The 20426-nt window shown below is 41.1% G+C and overlaps 2 protein-coding genes across 4 annotated transcripts in view; one reads left to right on the top strand and one right to left on the bottom strand.

The window, feature by feature from the left end:
* The window catches only part of LOC311623309 (histone-lysine N-methyltransferase SETMAR-like), a gene marked incomplete at its 3' end in the record, with an annotated part of 325341 nt that overhangs the window by 183496 nt on the left and 121419 nt on the right, over nt 1-20426 (top strand). The window lies entirely within an intron of this gene.
* Nucleotides 1-20426, bottom strand: part of GALNT7 (polypeptide N-acetylgalactosaminyltransferase 7) — a 120490-nt gene that overhangs the window by 22730 nt on the left and 77334 nt on the right. For all 3 annotated transcript variants that reach the window (XM_084883745.1, XM_084883744.1, XM_084883743.1), the window contains exon 3: nt 2831-2997. In XM_084883745.1, coding sequence (XP_084739871.1) covers nt 2831-2997 — 167 coding nt within the window. The remainder of the gene's footprint in view (nt 1-2830; nt 2998-20426) is intronic.

Below are 20426 nucleotides of genomic sequence, written 5' to 3'. Positions count from 1 at the left end.
CCTTGACCGGAATCGAACCTGGGACCGTTCAGTCTGCAGGCTGACACCCTATCCACTGAGCCAAACCGGTTTTGGCAGTTGCTGTTTTTTAAGGCCCTTCTGAATTGCTTTAGGCGCTTTTATCTAAATAAATCTGTGACAATTTTTTACAGCCAAAACCAAGTGGATGGTGTGTTCTTCAAATTTAAATGTGTAGAAAGATGGCCCCAAAGGGAAACTAGTGAACGAAATGACTTCTGGCTTCTTTGGGATCTTAGGCTATGGCAGCCTGTACTCAATTAGTGTTCAAAGTGTTCGCCCCTTTCCTTCGGGAGCGATTGTCCTCCCCAACCCGCTGATGTCAGGCTGGGCCATGCGCTTTGCTGTGGCCAATGAGAAGGGGCTGAACATGACTTGAGGTGCTTGTGAGTGGAACTGTTAAAACCCCACTAGCGCTTCACCGTGTCTCTCTGTTCCCTGTCCTTAGGCAGGCAGTCTGAGATCAGGCTGCTCTGCCAGCCCGGGCCCTGCGGTGACCAGGTGGGGCAGACCAGGGCTGACCTGCAGGGAATGTATTGTTAGAGCAAGAGACAGCACCGTAACCCTTTGTTGTTACAAGCCACCGTGAGTGTGGGGTGCATTTTGCTTTGACCCCACTCAGTCTCAGCTGGCTGATGCACATGTGTACAGGGTGTGCTCTATTTAAAGTCCCCAAACCTTATTTTAAGAGAATACTCTAATTTCCAGAAACCCAAGTGCTATGAGCAGCCAGTTCCTTTGTGAAGTTTTATATTGGTAAAATATGTTGTCTTTAAAATAAGAAAACTGCTAACTCAAAGTTCTAGTTTCTGAATTTATTGGGGGAAAGAATGAACCAATTTTCACTCCAGTGAGATTTACCAAAGACTATATACTTTTACTGAGGAGGGGACTGACAGATTTTAAGGTTGTTTTGAAATTGGGAAAACTAGTTAAAGCCTTCTGTACCTCTGTACTTCATACTGTTATAAGCTAAGCAGACCCTGCCCTGTGATGGACTTTACAAATATTAGAGGTTTGTATTAACAGAAGCTCTGATCATAAAAAAATTTAAGTAGAATGGATTAAAAAAACTTAAAACCCCAAATTTTATTCTCCTTTTCTGGTATATTGTCACAATTTAAAAAAAAAATAATATGCTGAGATATTACTTGTGTTAATAACACAGAACTTGTTAAAAACCAGAACAATCACAGACAGGGGATTTCTCAGTCATTTTTCTAGATTTAAGTTCTTCAAAATCTAAAATATTATTGGTACCAACAATATCACGGTAAAACGTATTTTTAAATAAGGGTAGGCAAAAGTAGGTTTACAGTTGTGAGTGAGTTAATTCTACTATAATTATTAATTACTGTATTATTTTCCATTAGAACGACTGTAAATCTACTTTTTGCCTCACCATGTATTTATCTTGAGGCAGGAATAGTATTTTTAATGACTACATTCCTGTCATAAAAATTGCAACCAAGGTAAGATGTCTAAGCTAAAGGCATTTGATGACTAAAAAAGTGCAAGTTATACATTCTCTAGTATAATTAAAAATGAGTGGATGAAAAGTGACTAGCTGAACAAAAATGAGGGGGAAAGGAAATAGGCCATATTTCTATTTCTTCTCCACGCTAGCATATGTGTACAAGATCACATCCTTGTATAAATAGTAGAGGTTTATTCAGACAATAGGAGCTCCACACGAAGTTTTGGAGGATGCTTTTGTAAAGCCATGTTGAATGGTATTTTCATGCTACCCATGTTCTGTCTTCTGACATATAATTAGTGGTATTACTAATTGTACACAAAAATTGTTGGCAAAACTTACTTGCCATAAAACAAATATCCTATTGTTACTTAGCCTGAGTTCTTTGATGAAATTTCAAAGGATCCAATTCAGTTTTGTGACAAGCAAAAGAGAATAACTGCCCAGATCTGGGTTTCAGCAGCACAACCACATTTTTATTTAGGATGCCACTCTGGGGTCTGAGCTGTAGCATTATCTATTTTTTGATACTCATGTCATTAGGAAGATATATTCTGCTTACAGTAATTTATTTAAAGAAAAACATTTTAACTTAAACCCACTTATTGGGAAAAATCAATGCTTAATCTCGTTCTCTTGCCAAGATGAACCAAGACTAACCAATGCCTCCCTAAATGCTATAATAATAATAAAAAAAACAACAACCAATTTCCCTTTATTCAATATACTAAATCAAATATAAAGCAAAAAAAATTTTAGTGGATACTGTCTATTATAAATAAAAATAGCCCATGGTTTCTGGTTAAATTCAATATTGTATTGTTAAAATGCAAATTATAGGCTATTAACTAGGTATATGGATTTTACTTGGACAACTATGGTTGGAGTACCAAGTGGCATTACAGTATACGTGCAATTACATTTTTTTCAGTCTTTCAATAAATTACCTCTATGACAAACTTTTGTACAATCCAAGGCCCAAAGAATTGGTATAGAGTAAGATGGTGGTTGAATATACAGACTTAGAGCCTGTAGATTTGACTACAGCTATTAATTATTGAGACAGGAATAGCATGTGACTGTTGCTGAGTTACTTAACATTTCTTAGCCTCATGTGTAAAATGAAGATAACAATATCCATTGCAAAGGTTACGGTCAGGATTAAACAAAATAATCATTACACAATGCTTGATATAGTGCCCACCTGTTGAAAATAGATGCTATCAGTAGATGCTATTACTTTTTAAAGACTAATTATTTTGAAATCACATGTTTTTTGCAATTACTCATAATTAACTTATTTTATGGACAAAATGTCAATTCCATAGCCATTACCTTTATTGCTGAAATCATCAATTAATACAATTTCTGCTAAATATTTCCTCGGAGTCCTTTTAATGACACTGTGGACTGTTCTCATGAGGGTTGACCAGCCTTCATTATGGAAGACAATGACAACACTGGAAACGAGCAGGTTTTCATCGTAATGCCAATACTTGCACCTGCAAAAGAGACATTTTATCATATTTATATAGCAATAACTTATAATGTTTGAATCCAAACTTATCATTATGTTTTCTGATCGGAGGAAGTATGACTGACTTAACTAAGGTAAGTGAATAAAATACAACCTTTTACATTTTATAGGAACACAAGATAGAAGATAGAAGCTGCTATAAGATGAAATTATTCATAGACAAAACTACTTCCTAGACAAGTAATTTGTGAATTTATACTCCTTAGCTGGGTTGCATAAAATAATACTTACAGATATAAGGGATTTTTGTTGTGGTTTTAGACAACATGTCTTAGAACTCAGTTTATTTTCCTTTTTAAAACCTGAGCTTCTGGTGCAAGGCATTTACTTCACTTGCTAAGAATAAACCACTATATAACTGTGTTCGAAAGGCTATCCTATTCTAATATGACTAAACTATTAAGAAAAAAATTTTGCATGTAGCAAAAATTAACATGAATGAATAGCAGAGATCTTATATTGTTTACAGTTACAGATTGGCTAAAGAGGATCTCTAGCTATTTGACACAGAACTATTTAAAACTGTAACAGGATTAAAGTTGCCAAAAACCTTTTTCTAGTTGGAAGGAAACTCAAAACAGGCCTGATAGACTCAAGGAGCTAGGGAAGGCTCAGTGAGTTTCACAGAAGTGTGAATGCATTTACACATATATATCTGTGTGTGTCTCTGTGTGTATGTATATCTGATGTATAGGTATACCCACATCCTATATATATTTTGTTTGGTTATGGGGGAAAGAACAAGATAGTAAAAACAAGACAGACTAACAAGAAGGAGTTGAGACCCATGTTCTTTCTGCAGGAGTTAACTTTTAGGACTAGTATTTGAAGCCTATGACCCTCTCCTTGATAAGTGGGAGCAAAAGCTTTTCCCTCTTCCTCCCTCCTTCAAAGCTCTCCGTGAACCAGTAAATAAGCTTGATCCCAAGATTAAATTTAAAGCCATAAAAGCAATAATTCACTTTATCAGCCTGATAACCCATTCCAGCATTTAGAACAGCAATTGTTATCGAACATAGGGCCTGGTCCAAAGTACAGGGAGATAACCTTTTCTCCAGGTGATTGTTACCTTTCATGATTGTTCTAAACTGTGTTCACAGAGGCTGTTTTTACAGAAATGCAGACTGTCTGGTAATCCATCTGCATCTTTCCATTGAATGAGTGAGTAGTAAGTGCCTATTATGCCCATGATCGGAGCTGGGCACTGGAGCCAGAACTTCAAGGAAGACACTCTAGGTCTGGCTCCTATGAGCACCCCCCTCACCCCCAAGACCCGGAGCAAAAATTCCCCTGACTGTGTTGGTGGGAAAACCCTACTTGGCCTCAAGAAGGAAGGCTGGAGCTAGTGCTAGAGGGTGAAACCAAAAGGATGATAAAAAAAAGTACCAAGTCCAAAGAAGTGGGAAGGGAGTGGGGAGGAAAGGATGAAAACACAAGAATAACTTGTGTGCATTTGATTCAGAAATTATGAGAACTTTGAAATATATAGATGGAAGATTTATATCTTCAGATGGTATAATTAAACTATGAAAAATAAACATAAGGAAGAAAAAATTACCAGAAGGCATGTGCTGTATAACAGCATATTTTTATCATGTGCCAGGCACTATTCTATTTGTTTTACTTTTATTAACTTATGTAATCTACCACCACCACTCTGAGTTTTGTGCTATTAATCTCCCATTTTACAGATGAGGGAATTGAGGCTCAGAGATCAATGACTTGCCTAAGATCATACAGCTAGTAAGCCCTGAAACCAGGAAATAAACAAAGGCTATAGTGAGTTTATAAGAAATCTTGTTAAACATGAACAAGAGAAAAAGAAAAAATACTAGCTATACCTATAAAAATACAGAAGTGGAAGAATGCAGATCTTGAAAGAAGATAGTTTCTGGAGAGACACTAAGCTGGGCAGAACAAGGTATGTCTGACTTTTAGATGGCTAAGGATAATAATCCCCACTCCACCAACAAACTCTAACCCACGTGGAGCCTCAGGCAACATTTTCCTGATTTTTCTGTTGAGATGAGGCCATTGGGTAGAACACAGAGTAGAGCTTATAATAAACAAAACCATGATGTTAAGACTTAGTATGGAAAGAAGCACTCATGATATTGAGGTAAAACCCCCTATTTTACATCATTTGTCACATTTTACTGGCATAGAATAGGTCTTCCTTCAAGACCAACTGAGAATAGGTCACACCTAAATGAATGGATTTTGGTACAAACTTTTAAAAAAAAATATATATTTTATTGATTTTTTTACAGAGAAGAAGAGAGAGGGAAAGAGAGTTAGAAATATCAATGAGAGAGAATCATTGATCAGCTGCCTCTTGCACACCCCCTACTGGGGATGTGCCCGCAACCAAGGTACATGCCCTTGACCGGAATTGAACCCGGGACCTTTCACAGGCCAACGCTTTATCCACTGAGCCAAACCGGTTTTGGCTGTATTTGGTCTTTATAAACACATACATTAATTCAGCAGACTATGAAAAACTACATTTTTAGGCTGCAAGTTCCTGAAACCCATATGTACTATCATTAATCTACAGTAATGTGTGAGTGTATTTGTGTACACACTTAGTTATTTGTGTGTTGAAGTTACTCAACTTACCCCTTTTAAAGGTTGTATCTTACTCCCTTACTCCTTAGAGTCTCAATAAATAGAGTCATTTAGGATTTTCTCCCTTTAATTTTGCATTGTATAATAGGGAATATTCTTTAGGTATAGAAAACATTTTCTCAAAATTTGGGAAACACTGATTTAAAAAACAACAACTACACAATTTTATTTTTAAATAAGTTGAGAATGTTTCCTGTGTCCATATAAAACCACTTTTACCCATTCCCATTATAAAAGGGAGTGGGAAAATACTTATAATTTACATGAAGCAGTGCTGAACAAATTAGTAATATAGAATATAAAATTTAATTTGGCATTAAAAAGTCAATATATATTTTCAACGTTAAACCCATCATTCAAGCTCAACAGATTGAGGGGAATGGTTTTTACCCAAGTAGCAGTTCCTATGTACTTTGACTGGAATGATACCAAGTAAATTCCTTGAAAACTCGCTATGGGAGATTTTATTCCTTATAGTCCATTACACACAGCAAAATAAAAATCTGAGCATCAAATAAATTTATAAGTTAAACTTCCTGATCATCTGGATGTGTTCGATTTTGTCAATGTATTTCCCAGAAAAGATTATTATAATAATTCATAATATTGCCAAGTATTACAATCCTTAGTCTGGGTATAATCCTTTGAATATATAATTTAAAATTACATTGGCGCTATATGTTTTTTTTTATTTTTTGCAACCACATCATATTGCTAGCTCACAAGTCCCTGGAACTTTTCTCCCCAAATTACTGTGAAGCCCAATGTTTCTTGTTTTTTATTTTTCAGTTGAACTCAGCAAACAATATCATGTTTACATGTATTGTTAGTTTAGATGCATGCCTAGCAGGTTTTGCTCTTTTGATAATTCTGTCAATTATAACATCACTCCCCATTTTTCTGTGTGTTGAAAATTGGATTAGTAAGATTGCTATCTCTGTATCTACTGTTTATGTGAACGAATATGAGATCAAATATAGTTCTTTAAAGCTATGTGTAATCCTTGAGAGGCTGCTATTACTTCACTCACCAACTTCATCTCACTGCACTATCACTGACTGCATTTCCTTGCCTGTCTGCAGGGATCTGAAGATATGCTGCTGCATCGACGTGTGTTAGGTATCACACAGTCTCCTGGTCCACTAGTGTAAAGCTCATGTCTTTTCTTAGTTACTTAGTTTGGTTTGACTCTTTTTCCTAGACCTATGCTGGTACAGAGTGACTGCTACTTCAGTATGTATAGGTGATCCTTCCTGGAATCTAAACAGTGCATCAACATCAAGTTTCCAGAACCAGACATTCTCTTTCCCCTTTGGAAAGTACAAAGCAACATTTCCCCACCTCCAGTTTCCTAAAACCTCTCCTCTTCCCCACAATCCCTCTGGATTACTGACGGCGCTTCCTCTCACAGTCATCTGGTAAGTCCCTCGATATCTAGTCCTATGAGAGGCTTTAAAGGTCTCAACAAGTTTAACGCACGACTCGAGTACTTTCTTATTCTGTGCTCATTATATTTAAATTTAATTCCCTCTTAGCATGATGGCTATAAAACTTTCAATATGGAGATCACTCCTGCAGAGAGCTAAGAAAGAAAAATGTATTTCACATATCTGTTTTCTCTCATGTGAAAATCATGTAATTTGCTCCAATAATCTGCCTACCCTGCCTTTTCTTTACTTTATTCCAAACATATTTTTTAAATGATATTTTTTATGGTTATCTTTAGAAGACACCACTTGGAATGCATGTCAGGAATGTCTTCCACTCTCCAAAAGCTGCCCAGCACTCACAGTTCTGCCCAGGGTCCTTTCTGTAACAGTCTCCTTAAACCAGAGTTACTGAGTAGAAGAGACCTCATCTTGTCATCCCCTGTCCAGGATGGACTAGCAGTGAGCCCTTGTCCAAGCTGGGCCAATCAGAGGCCCTCTCTGGGGACTTTGGGCTTCTGAGGCCCTAGCTGGTTTCTATTGCTCTTGAATGGTATCATGAGGCAAGGGCTGGATAGCTATTTTTATGGAGAAGCAGAGATAGAAGTAGAGATGAAAGTTCATAAACTCTCAGAGAGAAAGAGAGTATGATTTTGATTCTCATTTTTCATTTTCTGATTCAATCAGGTATACCTCCTGACCTTGGGTTCTATGAGATAACCTATATCCTTTCAAGTGGTTGCTCATATCCCCCTCCTCCCTTTTTAGTGAGCTGAGTAGATTTGATTCTGGCAAATAATCTATGTCTAATATGTTACATTTGATTTTTCTCTCTCCTTCCTTCCTTCCTTCCCTCCCTCCCTCCCTCCCTCCCTCCCTCCCTCCCTCCCTCCCTCCCTCCTTCCTTCCTTCCTTCCTTCCTTCCTTCCTTCCTTCCTGAAAGAGTGGAAGGGAAGGTGGGACAGGGAGGGGCTGAGAGAGAAATACCCATGTGAGAGAGATACAACGATTAGTTGCTTTCCCAGTGTGCCCCCACTGGTGCCGGAGATCAAGCCTGTAACAGAGGTACATGCCCTTGACCAGAATCTAACACAAGAGCCTCCTTCAGTCTAACCACTGAGCCACCAGCAAGGAAGCTTTTCACTATTTTAAATCAATAAATTTATTTAACAAATTAAGCATCAATGAAAAGGAGAATAATAAACCTTTCACTTCTCTATTGAGGTTGAAAGTAAAAAACACCTGATGAACACAGAATTAATGGTTGGGTCTTGTAGAAGTTTTTCAGGTATAACACCTTTCAGGGTATAACTAGGTGACTGAGAAAGTACCACTGTTTGCCACACTTGTTTTGGAGTAGACTGTGTGGTGCTATACTTGGAAGGTAAGAAACCAGAATGGGTAGGAAGATAGGTAGGAAAAGAATATTTTTTAATGGTTGTTTTTAGAAGACACCGCTTGGAATGCATTTTGGGAATGCATTCCAATGCATGACTTTAGCTCATCATGCCTATGATCTCTACCAGGTCCACCCTCCCAATTCGCAAAATCTAGAAAAACAACAGCAATCACACAAACAAATAAACATGCCATTTGTGCAAGGTTTTAAGACAAGTACCCCCAGTTCCAACCAGGCAGTTGCACCTAAACTTCTGGGATGGATTTCAATTTCTGAGGCAGAGCTTTGAGATAGAAAGATTTATTTCATGTTGGAGGAAAGGGGGACATTCCTAGCAGAGCAGAACAGCCAGGGCCAGAAACTCTCTGGCTCACCATGGCTGATTGCAAAGGCAAGAAACTACAAACAGAACTACAAAAACCACGGCTTTATGTGGCGTATGTAACAAAGAATAACACCACTATCTGCCTGGACCGGGTGTGGCCTCCTGTGACATAGGGCTCCCTGAAAAGCTTGCACCTGCATTTATTCTCTACCTTCTCTGAGCTAGCCAGTTTCCTGGCACCCCCTCAGTTAGAGGGAGTTAGTCATGACAGCTCAGCTGCCAATGATCCTCAAACACTGACACAGAGCGGTTGGCATTCCCAGCCACTAAACAGCCAGAGGCTTCCTAAAGGCTCACCCCATCCCTGGGCCGCGCAGCTGGCGGTATCTGCAACCGTTTTACAATAACGCGCACACTCTGGGGCAAACATGGAGCGTGGCTTTAGAGAACACCTCCTTCTCAGCCATCCTGCTGATGCTCCTATTCATTCAGGGTCCTGCCAAGCCAACTAGGTATGCGGCGTGAGGGTGGGTCTCCATTGTGAGATACTAGAGAGATACAGGAGAGAACTGCTCAGTTGAGAGGTGCCAAGAGAGATCACGCAGGGATGACCGGATGTTCCTTTGGGAAGGACATTAGTGGCACCAGGGACCTCGGGCCATGGAGTCAGTGAGCAGGGGAGTGAGTGCTCTGTGTGAGCACAATGGAAAGCCCTGGAGAGGGGACACGAAAGCCTGCCTCTGAGGAATCAATCCATGGAGACAAGCTTCCCGCATGTGGTCCACAACCCAACTGAATCCCAGGACTAGTCGGGAAAGTTTGAGGGAGCTAAAATTCTAGCACAGTGGAGCCAAAGAAATGGCGTTTTTGCTATTTTTATTGTGATATTTGCTCTTATTTATTGTGATATTTTATCCCAGAGTTCTAGTAGCTCTTAAGAGTGTCCAAGGGTGCCTATGAGGTAGGTGGAACAGGCATCGGTGTTATTTATTTTATACACAAGGAGACTGAGGCTACCTTAGGTTACATGATTGATTGAAAGCCACCATGACAGAGGCGAGGTTTAAAATGAAACCTTTGACTCCGAGGTTCTTTCCCTGTTTTACCACGAATTACTCACAATATGGGTGTAAAGAAAACAGGAACATGAATTCCTTGTTTTCACTCCGTACCCAGGGAATACATGGCCACTAACTGAAATGACTGCACACAGCTCTGTGGATTTCTGCCTGGTTTTAAGGGTTGAGCATACGAAATACCTTGGGGCGAACTAACAATGTTGACCTATGTCATTGGGTTGCTGTCTTCAAGTATTCTTTTTTTTCTTGAAAAGGCAAACAAACTCAGACAGATGTGTCCACTTAATGATATAAAATGTCAAACCACAATTTAGAAAAAGATTCCGGCAGGGAATCCTAGGACTGGACATATGTTCTGGTACATTTCTCCAAAACTCCCCGGGAAAGAAAAAGGAATATTTTACAGTGTGAGCCATATGTTTATAGCTATATTGGACTCTCATTTCAAATGAGCTTGCATACCAGAGTCTAATTTTACAGAAGTACCAGCTTATCAAACACTAATAAACTTCAGCTGAAACCACCACCACCAGCAGGATTAAGGATCCAGCTTGGGGGCCGTGGCCTGGATATAACAGAATGAACCAGGACAAGATTAAATCTGCTGCTTAGTTATTAATGTGCCGCACCTTATTCCACAGAGGACGCCAGGCAGCTTACAGAGACACACAGAATACAATAATATTACAAAAAGTAAAAGTAGCAGGGGGAAAATTTGCATAAAGAGAGACCGAGAAACAAAAGGAAGAACCAAAAATGAGACATTAAAACTGCATACCAACCAAAGGACTTGTATGCATGCATATGAGCATAACCAATGGACACAGACGGGGTGGGGGAAAAAGGAAACATATGTAATACTTTAAACAATAAAGAATTTAAAACTAAAAAAAAATGCATACGGGGGTTCAAGGACTCCTGTGTGCATAATTCTGGGGCAGCATTCACAAAGAATGCACTATGAATGGCACCACCCTGAGTTGGGTGATTCGGTGGCCTTGAGGCTGCCCCCTGCCTCTGTATTTATTATGGGTAGGCCACAGTTTGGCTTGAATTTCCCGGCAGGGAAATCTGGTCAGGGCTGTGTTTAAAAAACCAGTTGTTCAGAGGGAGTACAATATTCTCGGTGTGAAGACCAGATGGAACTTTTTCTAGGGGGCTTCCTTATGGCAAAGGCAGTAATGAGTTTCACGGAGCTGTGCTTCATGGAGGCTGTCAATGGAGACCAATGGCATTATACCAAAACATAAAAGTCAGTAAAAACAGTTGTGCAGAGACCAAGTTGGGAATTTAAGTTCAACACAGAGTTGAAAATCACACTTTGCAAACATTCCTTAAAATGTTTATTGAGTCATCTCCTATTCCATGCTTCATCACTCAGTGAGAGATTGTAAGTCTTCTCAATGTACTCTGATTACTATCAGGAAATCATGTTGACCGTATGGAGGACTTGTATTTCCAAAAGCAAATTCTGACTTTTGAAAAAAAGGGTATGAACTTACAGTGATAGCTGGTAACTTCAGGTTGGAGTTAGTAAATCATTTCCCAGCAGAGAAATATTAGATATCTAAGGAGCTACCAATATAAGTTGTCTAAAATATTTACTTATGGAAGTCTTAACACTGATTGATACTAATGCTTCCACAGCAAAATGAAGAGATGCAGTAGATAATTTTTTGAAGGCTCTATCCACTGTAAAACTCTGAATATAGATTTGGAAAAGAGGACAAATCTATAATGGTTAGCATTTATTAATTCATAGAACAGGCAATTTCTGGGGCTAATAAGAATGCATTAACTATGTTTAGTAATTTATCTTCTTAAAGGTATTAGGAAGCCAGGTTGCTCATTTAACATGTAACATAATTGATAGACATGAGATGTTTAATAAATATTGTGGAGGAGAAAATTTGGTGATAGCATTTCAAGAAATCATTAACGTAGTCTGCCTCTTTTCCTGCATTGACTAAATTATCTTTACTTCTCTCTCTCTTACATCTTTGCTTCATTACTAATTTTCCAGAAAATAAAATCCTCTTTAGTCACAAAAGAGAGTTGAGTTATTCTTCAAAAGGCTTATAGCCCCAAATGGGATGGAATTATAAGATAAAAACTGAAAGAGTATGTTAATTCTGACCCAGAAAAGGCAGATGCCAGGAAATCTCAAACCACGATTTTGGAAAACATTTTAGTTCACTAAAATCTGACAAGGAAACAGAGTGACTAAACACATGTGGACACTGTAAGTGAGGTTTCCTACAGTCAATGGTCATCTGGAGACAGTATATATTATCAATTTGTTACCTTTTCTCCACTGAGTCCCTGGGTTTCTAATAAGTCTACAGGCCATATGCAAGGGAGACTATCATTGCAAAAAAGAGAAAGAGAAAAGGAAAAGGGCAAAACAAATCTGTGTTCTGTGTGAGGTGAAAGCTGATAGACCAGTGCGGACCAGGGATATGGCGGTCAATGGATGAGAAACTCCAGAGTCAAAAAAAAAAAAAAAAAAAATACTACCAAGTAAAAGGAAACAGTTTTTAATCCTTCCAGCTAGCAATCCCACTAGGAGTTGGTCCTACTGAAATAATCAAAGTGGGCACAAAGATGGAGCCACAGGCCTGCTCATCCCAGCACTGAATATAATAGTGAGGAGCTGGAAACAACCCAAATGTCCCAAAATAAAGGACTGGGGAAATCAATGGAGGTCATCTAGGCAGTGGAATATCTATGTTAAAAAAAAAAAAGGAAGAAAAAAATCCTACTAGGGAACTTGGTTTTTTTTTTATGCCTTTAAAAATAGTCTGTTAAACATAAACACTTTCCTTTTGCAAAACACTTTAAAATAAAAATGCTACTCAAGTCTGCTTCCAGCGAGAACATTGTGACAGCTTCATAAGCAGCCCAAACCCCTGATTTTTTTTTCTTATTGAAACAATCACAGCCGGGCCTTCCCTGGAACCAGAGCGCCACATACTAAGAAAATGAGACCAAACTCTGGTGTTCATTTGTCCATGACTTTGCTGGAAGGCATCTCTATTCTGAGGAGCTAGGGCACATTTTTTAAAAAACATCACTATTTCTACCCATTCTCATTTTGATTCAGTAGCAGGATATTGGACAGCTTTGCAAATTACTATACTGACGGTGCCTCTGCATTTCACTCCCGCCAGTAACCCTCCGGATACCAGCTTGTTATTATCTGATTATATAACCTTCCAGCTAGCTGCCAACACGTCATACCGATGGAGCGGGAGCCTACGCAGACAGCGCTGCCAAGAGCGGCCCTGCTCCTCTGAGCTGCAGCAGCGAGCAGCACAGATAACCGTGCTCAAGTGGGAAAGGAAAACACAAACAAGATCTAAGAGCTCCGCTGGACGAGAATCTTTTATGAGGGCCAGTTGCCAACTTTCAGAAGTTTATAAATCCAACTAGGAAAGCCAGCTCTTCTGAGTTCCAGGATAATGTTTCCAATATTACTACTAAGTGTGTTTAATGATCACCATTTGAGAAATAAAGTACTGCATGAGGAGGAAAAATTATATCTCCTGAAAATCTACCAAAAGCTGTAAAAATCCTAGGTATTTTGAAGTTTTTGTTTTTTTGTTTTTTTAAAAAACATTTTAGACAGCCTGTGGCAATCAAGCTATGCTCAATTACGTTTCTCAAGAGAAAAAGAGTTTCAATTCCTTGAAATAACTACAAATGGACATCACTTCACTGTAATCTCAGAACCATATAGATGTAATGCGTGTAGTTGACTTCCAGTCCCTCTGCTCTCTGAGCGATCCTGACCCGCCATCGGGCCACCTGCTGACAGCTGGCTGGTGGTGGGGTCGGACTCCCCAGATTAGTGTCACTGCCACGACCTCCGTGGAGATCTTTTACACTAAAGACTTTCATGAAAGCAAAGAAGCTGATTCCACTGCTTCCTCATTATCTGATGCATTAGAATGCAGAACACTTAAAATTTCATTCACAAAACACAGTCCCCAAACATAAAATAAAATAAAATAATAAAATAAAAATAGCACTTTAAAAAAAAAAAATCAAGTTGCTAAACTCAAGACCTCAGGAGCAATTTAATGGAATCCCCTGGCTACCTGTAGTCTAGTTTCCTGAAGCTGAGGTCAGTCTGTTAAATCTTATCTGGAGAGCACAGATAACTATAAGGGTTACTCTGATAGTTGAAAGGAAAAAAGTTTGTCTATAGTTACCTCCAAATTATTCCCACTTTAGTTTTAAAGGTCTCTCCATGAAATAACCACATCCTTACATATTGCCAGTAACAGTAGCTCTGGGCCGCTGCAGAATTGTTAAAAGGGTGGTTATACTTCAAAGTACATTTTATTAGCATTTTATATTTCCAGGCTCTAGGAATATGCACACATTTGTATTATTTTGCTCTTTTCTTCACAGGACTTTTGTAAACAACTTCCCCGTAATCAGCGGGGGGATAAATATCTGTGCTTTTACTAATCCCAAGAGTATGTGAAAATCCTCAGCATTATGCCTGCCATTCTTGATCCTCAAACACCATTCATTTCTTTTCCTGTGTTATTCCAATTAGACTTCCTGGCCAGGGTCTATTAGACTTTGCTGTATGTTTCTTTGAGACCAAGATTGCAGTAAGAAAATGGGTGCGGAAGAATTTAAATCACTTCTCTCTCTTTTAAAAAAAAAAAAATTTCTTTATTGGTTTCAGAGAGGAAGGGAGAGGGAGAGAGAAATAGAAACATGAATGAGAGAGAATCATTGATCAGCTGTCTCCTGCACACTCCATACTGGGGATTGAGCCCACAACCTGGGCATGTAACCTTGATCTGAATCAAACCTGGGACCCTTCAGTCCACAGGCCAATGCTCTATCCACTGAGCCAAACCAGCTAAGGCTAAATCACTTGAGGAGGGGCAATACAATCTGAATGAGTGTTTAGCAAGTAGCTATTAACATAGTTCATATATTTAAGAAAAAAGTCTAGGCTAGTTACCACAGAATTAAACAGATCTAACACAGCATCTTACCCTTTAGGTAAGGTGATGCGCTTGAGGTCTGCGAGTATGATGATATCACATTTACGAGGGATCTGCACCTTTGCATTCAGATTAGGTCTGCTGATCAACAGCGACTGTGTCAGCACTACATCTAATACAGAGCAGATCCCTCCTGAGTTGCACTGGTCACTGACTGCCCAGCTTCTGTGGAGCACATCTTGGCTAGATTCCAGCATCTTTCCCAAGCCAGTTTTAGCAGCAAGACCTCGTAGAGGAGGAGAGGAGAGGGGAGGGGGAGAGGAGTACACGACGAGAAAGAAATGATGAATTATGGGGATACACTGAATAATAACTAGGCCAGTTTATTTCTGCTCGTTGAGTGGAAGAACCTACTATTCTATGCTTCTGGGCCTTGACATTTCTACAAGCCATTATCAGATTTTTCTTTGTGGCATAAATTAATAGGTAAAACATATTTGGCCTATTGAAATTACCATTTTAAGTGTTACTGCAATCTGCTTCTACTATCATGGGTATTGGATGACATTCAGTATATATTAACTATATATTGAATATTTCTGTGATTCATCTGTATTCCGTATTCAAATATAAAAACATGCAGGGAATTATTATTCATGGATTCTGTATTTGTCTACTCCCTAAAACTTATTTGTAACCCCCAAATCAATACTTGGGGCACTGCCGAAGTCACCCGAGAACATGCACAGACGTGGAAAATGTGAAGTACAATTTGAGACACCTGTGTGCAGGTACAAGACCATGCCTCTGCCTTCTTGATTCCAAACTGATACTGTAAATTGTGTTCTTTTCACAGTCTATTATTCAGTGCCACGGTTTTCTCATTTTTGTGCTTTTCGTTGGTTTCTCTGGCTCTGAAACAGAACTGAAGTGCTGTCTTGTGTTCCAAGCCTGAGAAGGCGGTGCTGTGCCTGATGGAGAAAATGTGTGTCAGGCAGGCTCCCTGAGGTCTGAGTTCTAGTACTGCTGGCCAAGGGTTAATGTTATGGTTTAACAGCGTATGATAAGTAACGCGTTTAAACGGAAGCACACAAAACACCACATTATGTAATGATCAGTTGACCAAAATGGGACCAGGGGTTTGCAGGAACCTAACCCTGAATTCCCTCCTAGGAACAATGCTTCTGTTTTCCTAATCCAGTGCTCATGATGACTTTATAGAACAATTACTTCAATATCAAGAACTGACTGCATATCAGAATGCACGTGCATTTTAACATCACATTTCACCAATAAGAAAGAACAGTTATAAAAAATCAGCTATGAAGTCTGTTGCCCTTTCGGACTGCCCATTATAAAGGGCAGCGTGCTAGGTGGATGCATTTCTATTCTGTGGGCAAGTGCCAACGTAACCTGCAAGATGTAAGAGGTGGAGACAATCACATTCTGTCAACTAAAACAATTACTATGCCAGAAAACAGAACTTTAGTCAGTAAGCTTACAAAAAGTCAGGGTAAGTCGGGAACATTCTGTAACATATTCAGGGATGCCTTGAGTGAAATGGGTCCTGAAAACTACAGGAAAGAGAGCTTGATAGCTGAGCAGCGGAAGTAACCAAGCACCAGCCACAGAGAAATGAGCCTGTTTCAATGACAAACTTCCCCTTTAAAAGGCAATGTGGTCTCTCGCTTAGATGTCAGTCTAGGCTTCACAGATTCTTATAAGAAATAAAGGTAGCCAAAACCGGTTTGGCTCAGTGGATAGAGCATTGGCCTGCGGACTGAAAGGTCCCAGGTTCGATTCCAGTCAAGGGCATGTACCTTGGTGGTAGGCACATCCCCAGTAGGGGGTGTGCAGGAGGCAGCTGATTGATGTTTCTCTCTCATTGATGTTTCCAACTCTCTATCCCTCTCTCTTCCTCTCTGTAAAAAATCAATAAAATATATTTTTTTAAAAAAGAAATAAAGGGTAAAATAGGAAAAGAGATTTATGTTTTCAGAAATGACAAATGTGTTATTATGAAATATTTACATATTAAACCCTACAGCTCTGATGCATCTTATTTTTTCCTTTATTCCTCTTATTGATGCAATTCATAGACTCAGTCACCCAGTAGCTTCAAGCAGGTACAATACTTCACCCTTCACCGTAAGGTGACATCAAGGACTCCTTTGTGTTTTCCCCCTGTCCTTAGGACTTCCCCTCCTCTTATGTAGCAGGGTGACAGGATGAGACAATAATGAGGGTCGTACACTCTAGAGCCGAGGCTGCATTTGACACACCTAGCATGATGAGAGCTACGGAGAAGGGAGAGTTTCTGGAGGGTTCTCTGTGCCATGCCAGGGATGAGGATGGCTTCCAACCCCCGTGACCTCCAGCCAGTGGGGCTCACGTTCCCCACTGTGTTTGGTGGATATTTGCCTTTTATACATCCTCTTTATCACATTTAATGTCCACAATAACGGCATGAGGCAAACATTATTACCCACATTTGCCGGAAATCTCTACATACCAATGACTTCTTTTCTTTTTAACTGTGTGGGATCCAGGTATACCTCCAGTGCACTCATGAACTCGGTGCCCACAGGCGCCAGGCAGGGCCCCCTCTTCCACTAGCTCAGGCTGCTGAGGTGCTACCCTGCTGCAAAGGGGCCTGCGATGCTGGCCCCACTGCTGTGACCCCTCGAAGGCAGGGCCACTGCCAAAGACGATTGCCAGTGTGTGCCATGGCCATGGTTTCCTGCAGCTGCAGAACCACTGGGCGGTGACCTGCACACACTCTCAGGTGTGGAGAACTATCCTCCCATTTTAGCGAACAGCTCTTCACAGCATCTCCCTAGCAGCCAAGGGAGATTTTCCGAAGCTGGCCTGGGACATATCTAAGTGCCAGGCATGGTACAATGCCCACTCCCTCCACATCTGGCCTGGGACCACACCTCGGGCCTTCTGCTCTCTTCTCAGGATGGCGCCTTTCAACTTAGATTTACACAGTGGCCCTTGCTACAAACGGTTGGAATTTTTAGTGGTCACATTTAGAGAGTCACTTTGGGTCTTACTGACATACTCTGTGCTCCTAAATAAAATTTCTACTACTATAAAAATGCTTCATAAATGTGGCAAATATTACATTTAAAAGGACAGCTCTGGCCCTGGCCAGTTTTTCTCAGTGGGTAGAGCGTAGACCTGTGGACCAAAGGTTCCAGGGTTCAATTCCAGTCAAGGGCATGTCCCTTGGTTGCTGGCTCCTCCCCAGCACGGGCCCTGGTTTGGGCTCGTGTAGGAGGCAACCAATCGATGTGTTTCTCTCACATCGATGTTTCTCTCTGTCTTTCCCTATCTTTTCTACTTTCTCTAAAAATCAATGGAAAATATCCTCGGATGAGAATTAAAAAACAAAAAAAACAAACAACAACAAAATGACTGCTCTGGAGCACAGATATTCCTGCTCTTTTATCTGGTTTGGTGAAAGGCCTTAGGATATGTGGATTCTCTCCTGGCCATCATATAATCCTGGACAGTCACTACTCTTTGGACTTGAGGTTCCCTCTTTGCAGAATGAAGGAACAGTACCAAGTGACCACTCTGGCCCCCTTTAGTTCTAAACTATGAGTTTATGAAGTATTTAATACCTTATGAACAAGGTTTGAAGCATCTAAGCAATTCCCATTGAAAACTGCCATGCAACTCCAAGAGTGTAATCTTATGCCCTCGCCTCCCATCCATTCTGATCAGCCCTTTATCTGGGCCATTGGAGGGGTGAGATGAAAGCAAAGAACTGGCCTCAGAGAGCAGCAGTGGAAGAGGCAGGAACTGGGAATGGGAGTGTGGGAGGAATTCAAGGCAACTCCAGAGCGCATGGGAGAGGGAGAGGGAGAAAGAGAAGGAGTGGGAGAAGAAAGCGGAGCGTGAGGGTGCCTACTCCATCCCATTACTCAAACAGCGCCTGCACCACCTCACTACTCTAAGTAGCGGGCACTACTCGCTGCTGCCCAGGTGCCAGAGTGCTAACCATGGCACAGGCTTGGAGAGCTTTTAGAACACAGAACACATTTTTATGTTCTAGAAACCATGAGCATATGTATATAAATATTCATCACACAGCAGCTGCCCCTGGCAAGGGAGAAGGGGGACTGACTTCCTGGGTGACGTGGCCAAACGGGCTTCCCAGCAGCTGGCACACATAAAGGTTAACAGGAGACGCGCTCGGCGCAGGATTGTATCCTGAGATGCGAGCAGGGCTGAGCTTGGCAGCGTGAAACGCTGATTGTCTTCTCGCTAGTCCATCCTGGTCCCCTTCCTGCTTCTGAGAAATCAAAGAAGGCTGAGCCTGTGTCCTGGCAGCCAGCCTGATGCTCTGCCTGCCAGGTCGGGCACAGGGTGCAGGGGCTGGAGACCAAGTGCACGTTTTGCCAAACTGCAGTCGGCTAAAGAGCTGGAATCCCAGCAGGGCTCGCCTCTGCAAGGACACTGCACGGCTAAGGCGGCAGCCATCCTATCTATTGTCACTTTCCAAATAGAGGTGTCAGACCTGGCCCAGGCCCAGGGATGGCCAGGCCTCTCAGCCCTTCCAGGAAGCAGGAAGAGGCAAAAACCCAAGCAGAAAGCAGCCCGAAGAGCTGGAGGGATAACAGCTGCACGCCAGCTGCTGCCGCACCGGGCCGTCTTATTCAGAAACAGCGAGGGAGACCCGGGTGGGGTGTGGGAGGTAGAGACATACAAAAAATGAGTTTTAAAATGGAAGAGACCTTGGAGGATATCTAGTCTAGTGTTCTCCAAACTGGGTTGAGAAGCCAGGAGGGTGCAAAGAACCCAAGCCCAGAGTTTGCCTGGGAAGTCGTTTGAGCAAAGGGTTCTGGGTTTAACACAAGTTAAAAACAGTGACAACTCCCTCTTTTCCTCCCCACACTGCTACAAATCCCACCTCTGGTACTCACAGTGTGTTAGAAATAACACTCCCTCCCCCAGCATCAGCCTGATTAACCTCTCAGAGCCGTGATTCTTAACCAGGGGTGCCTGCCGCACAGGGTGACTGACAGGTGCAAAGTCTGTCACAGCCAGGGACGGGGACGGGGTGTGTGTGTGTGTGTGTCAGTGGTACCTAGAGGGTGGATCCCAGAGAGGCTGCTAACCCCCCTGAAATGTGCAGGGCAGTCTTCATTACAGAGAATGTCAACAATGCTGAGACTAAGACTTCCTGCCTCAGAGGCGGGAAACCGTTCTGCAATAAGGAGGCATAAAGCTTTCCCTGTTCCCTCTTTCCAAAACCTTTTCTCCTTTAAAAAGTTAAGGTGCTGTGGTGTACGTAACGCGCCCGCTGGCCGTTAGTAGAGCAACACTAAGAAGGTGATGAGGGGTAGGAGCCCCATTTGAAACTCGGCGCCACCATCTTCTATTGTAGTTCTATGAACTTCGGGTTATCTGCTCCTCTGAGCCTCAGTTGCACCCTCTAAAACCCTGTGCAAAAATATGCTGTTTCAGTGTGGTTATAAGATTGGAGACAGTGTTTTCAAGAACCCGGCACACTGCCAGACACCTAGTAGGTGCTCAGTAAATGGATAATGATGCT

The sequence above is a fragment of the Pipistrellus hanaki genome (genome assembly GCF_964339955.1).
Source record: "Pipistrellus hanaki genome assembly, chromosome: 5".
NCBI lineage: Eukaryota > Metazoa > Chordata > Mammalia > Chiroptera > Vespertilionidae > Pipistrellus > Pipistrellus hanaki.
Note: the sequence above shows the minus strand (reverse complement) of the source record. Positions and strands in the feature narration are given on the sequence as shown.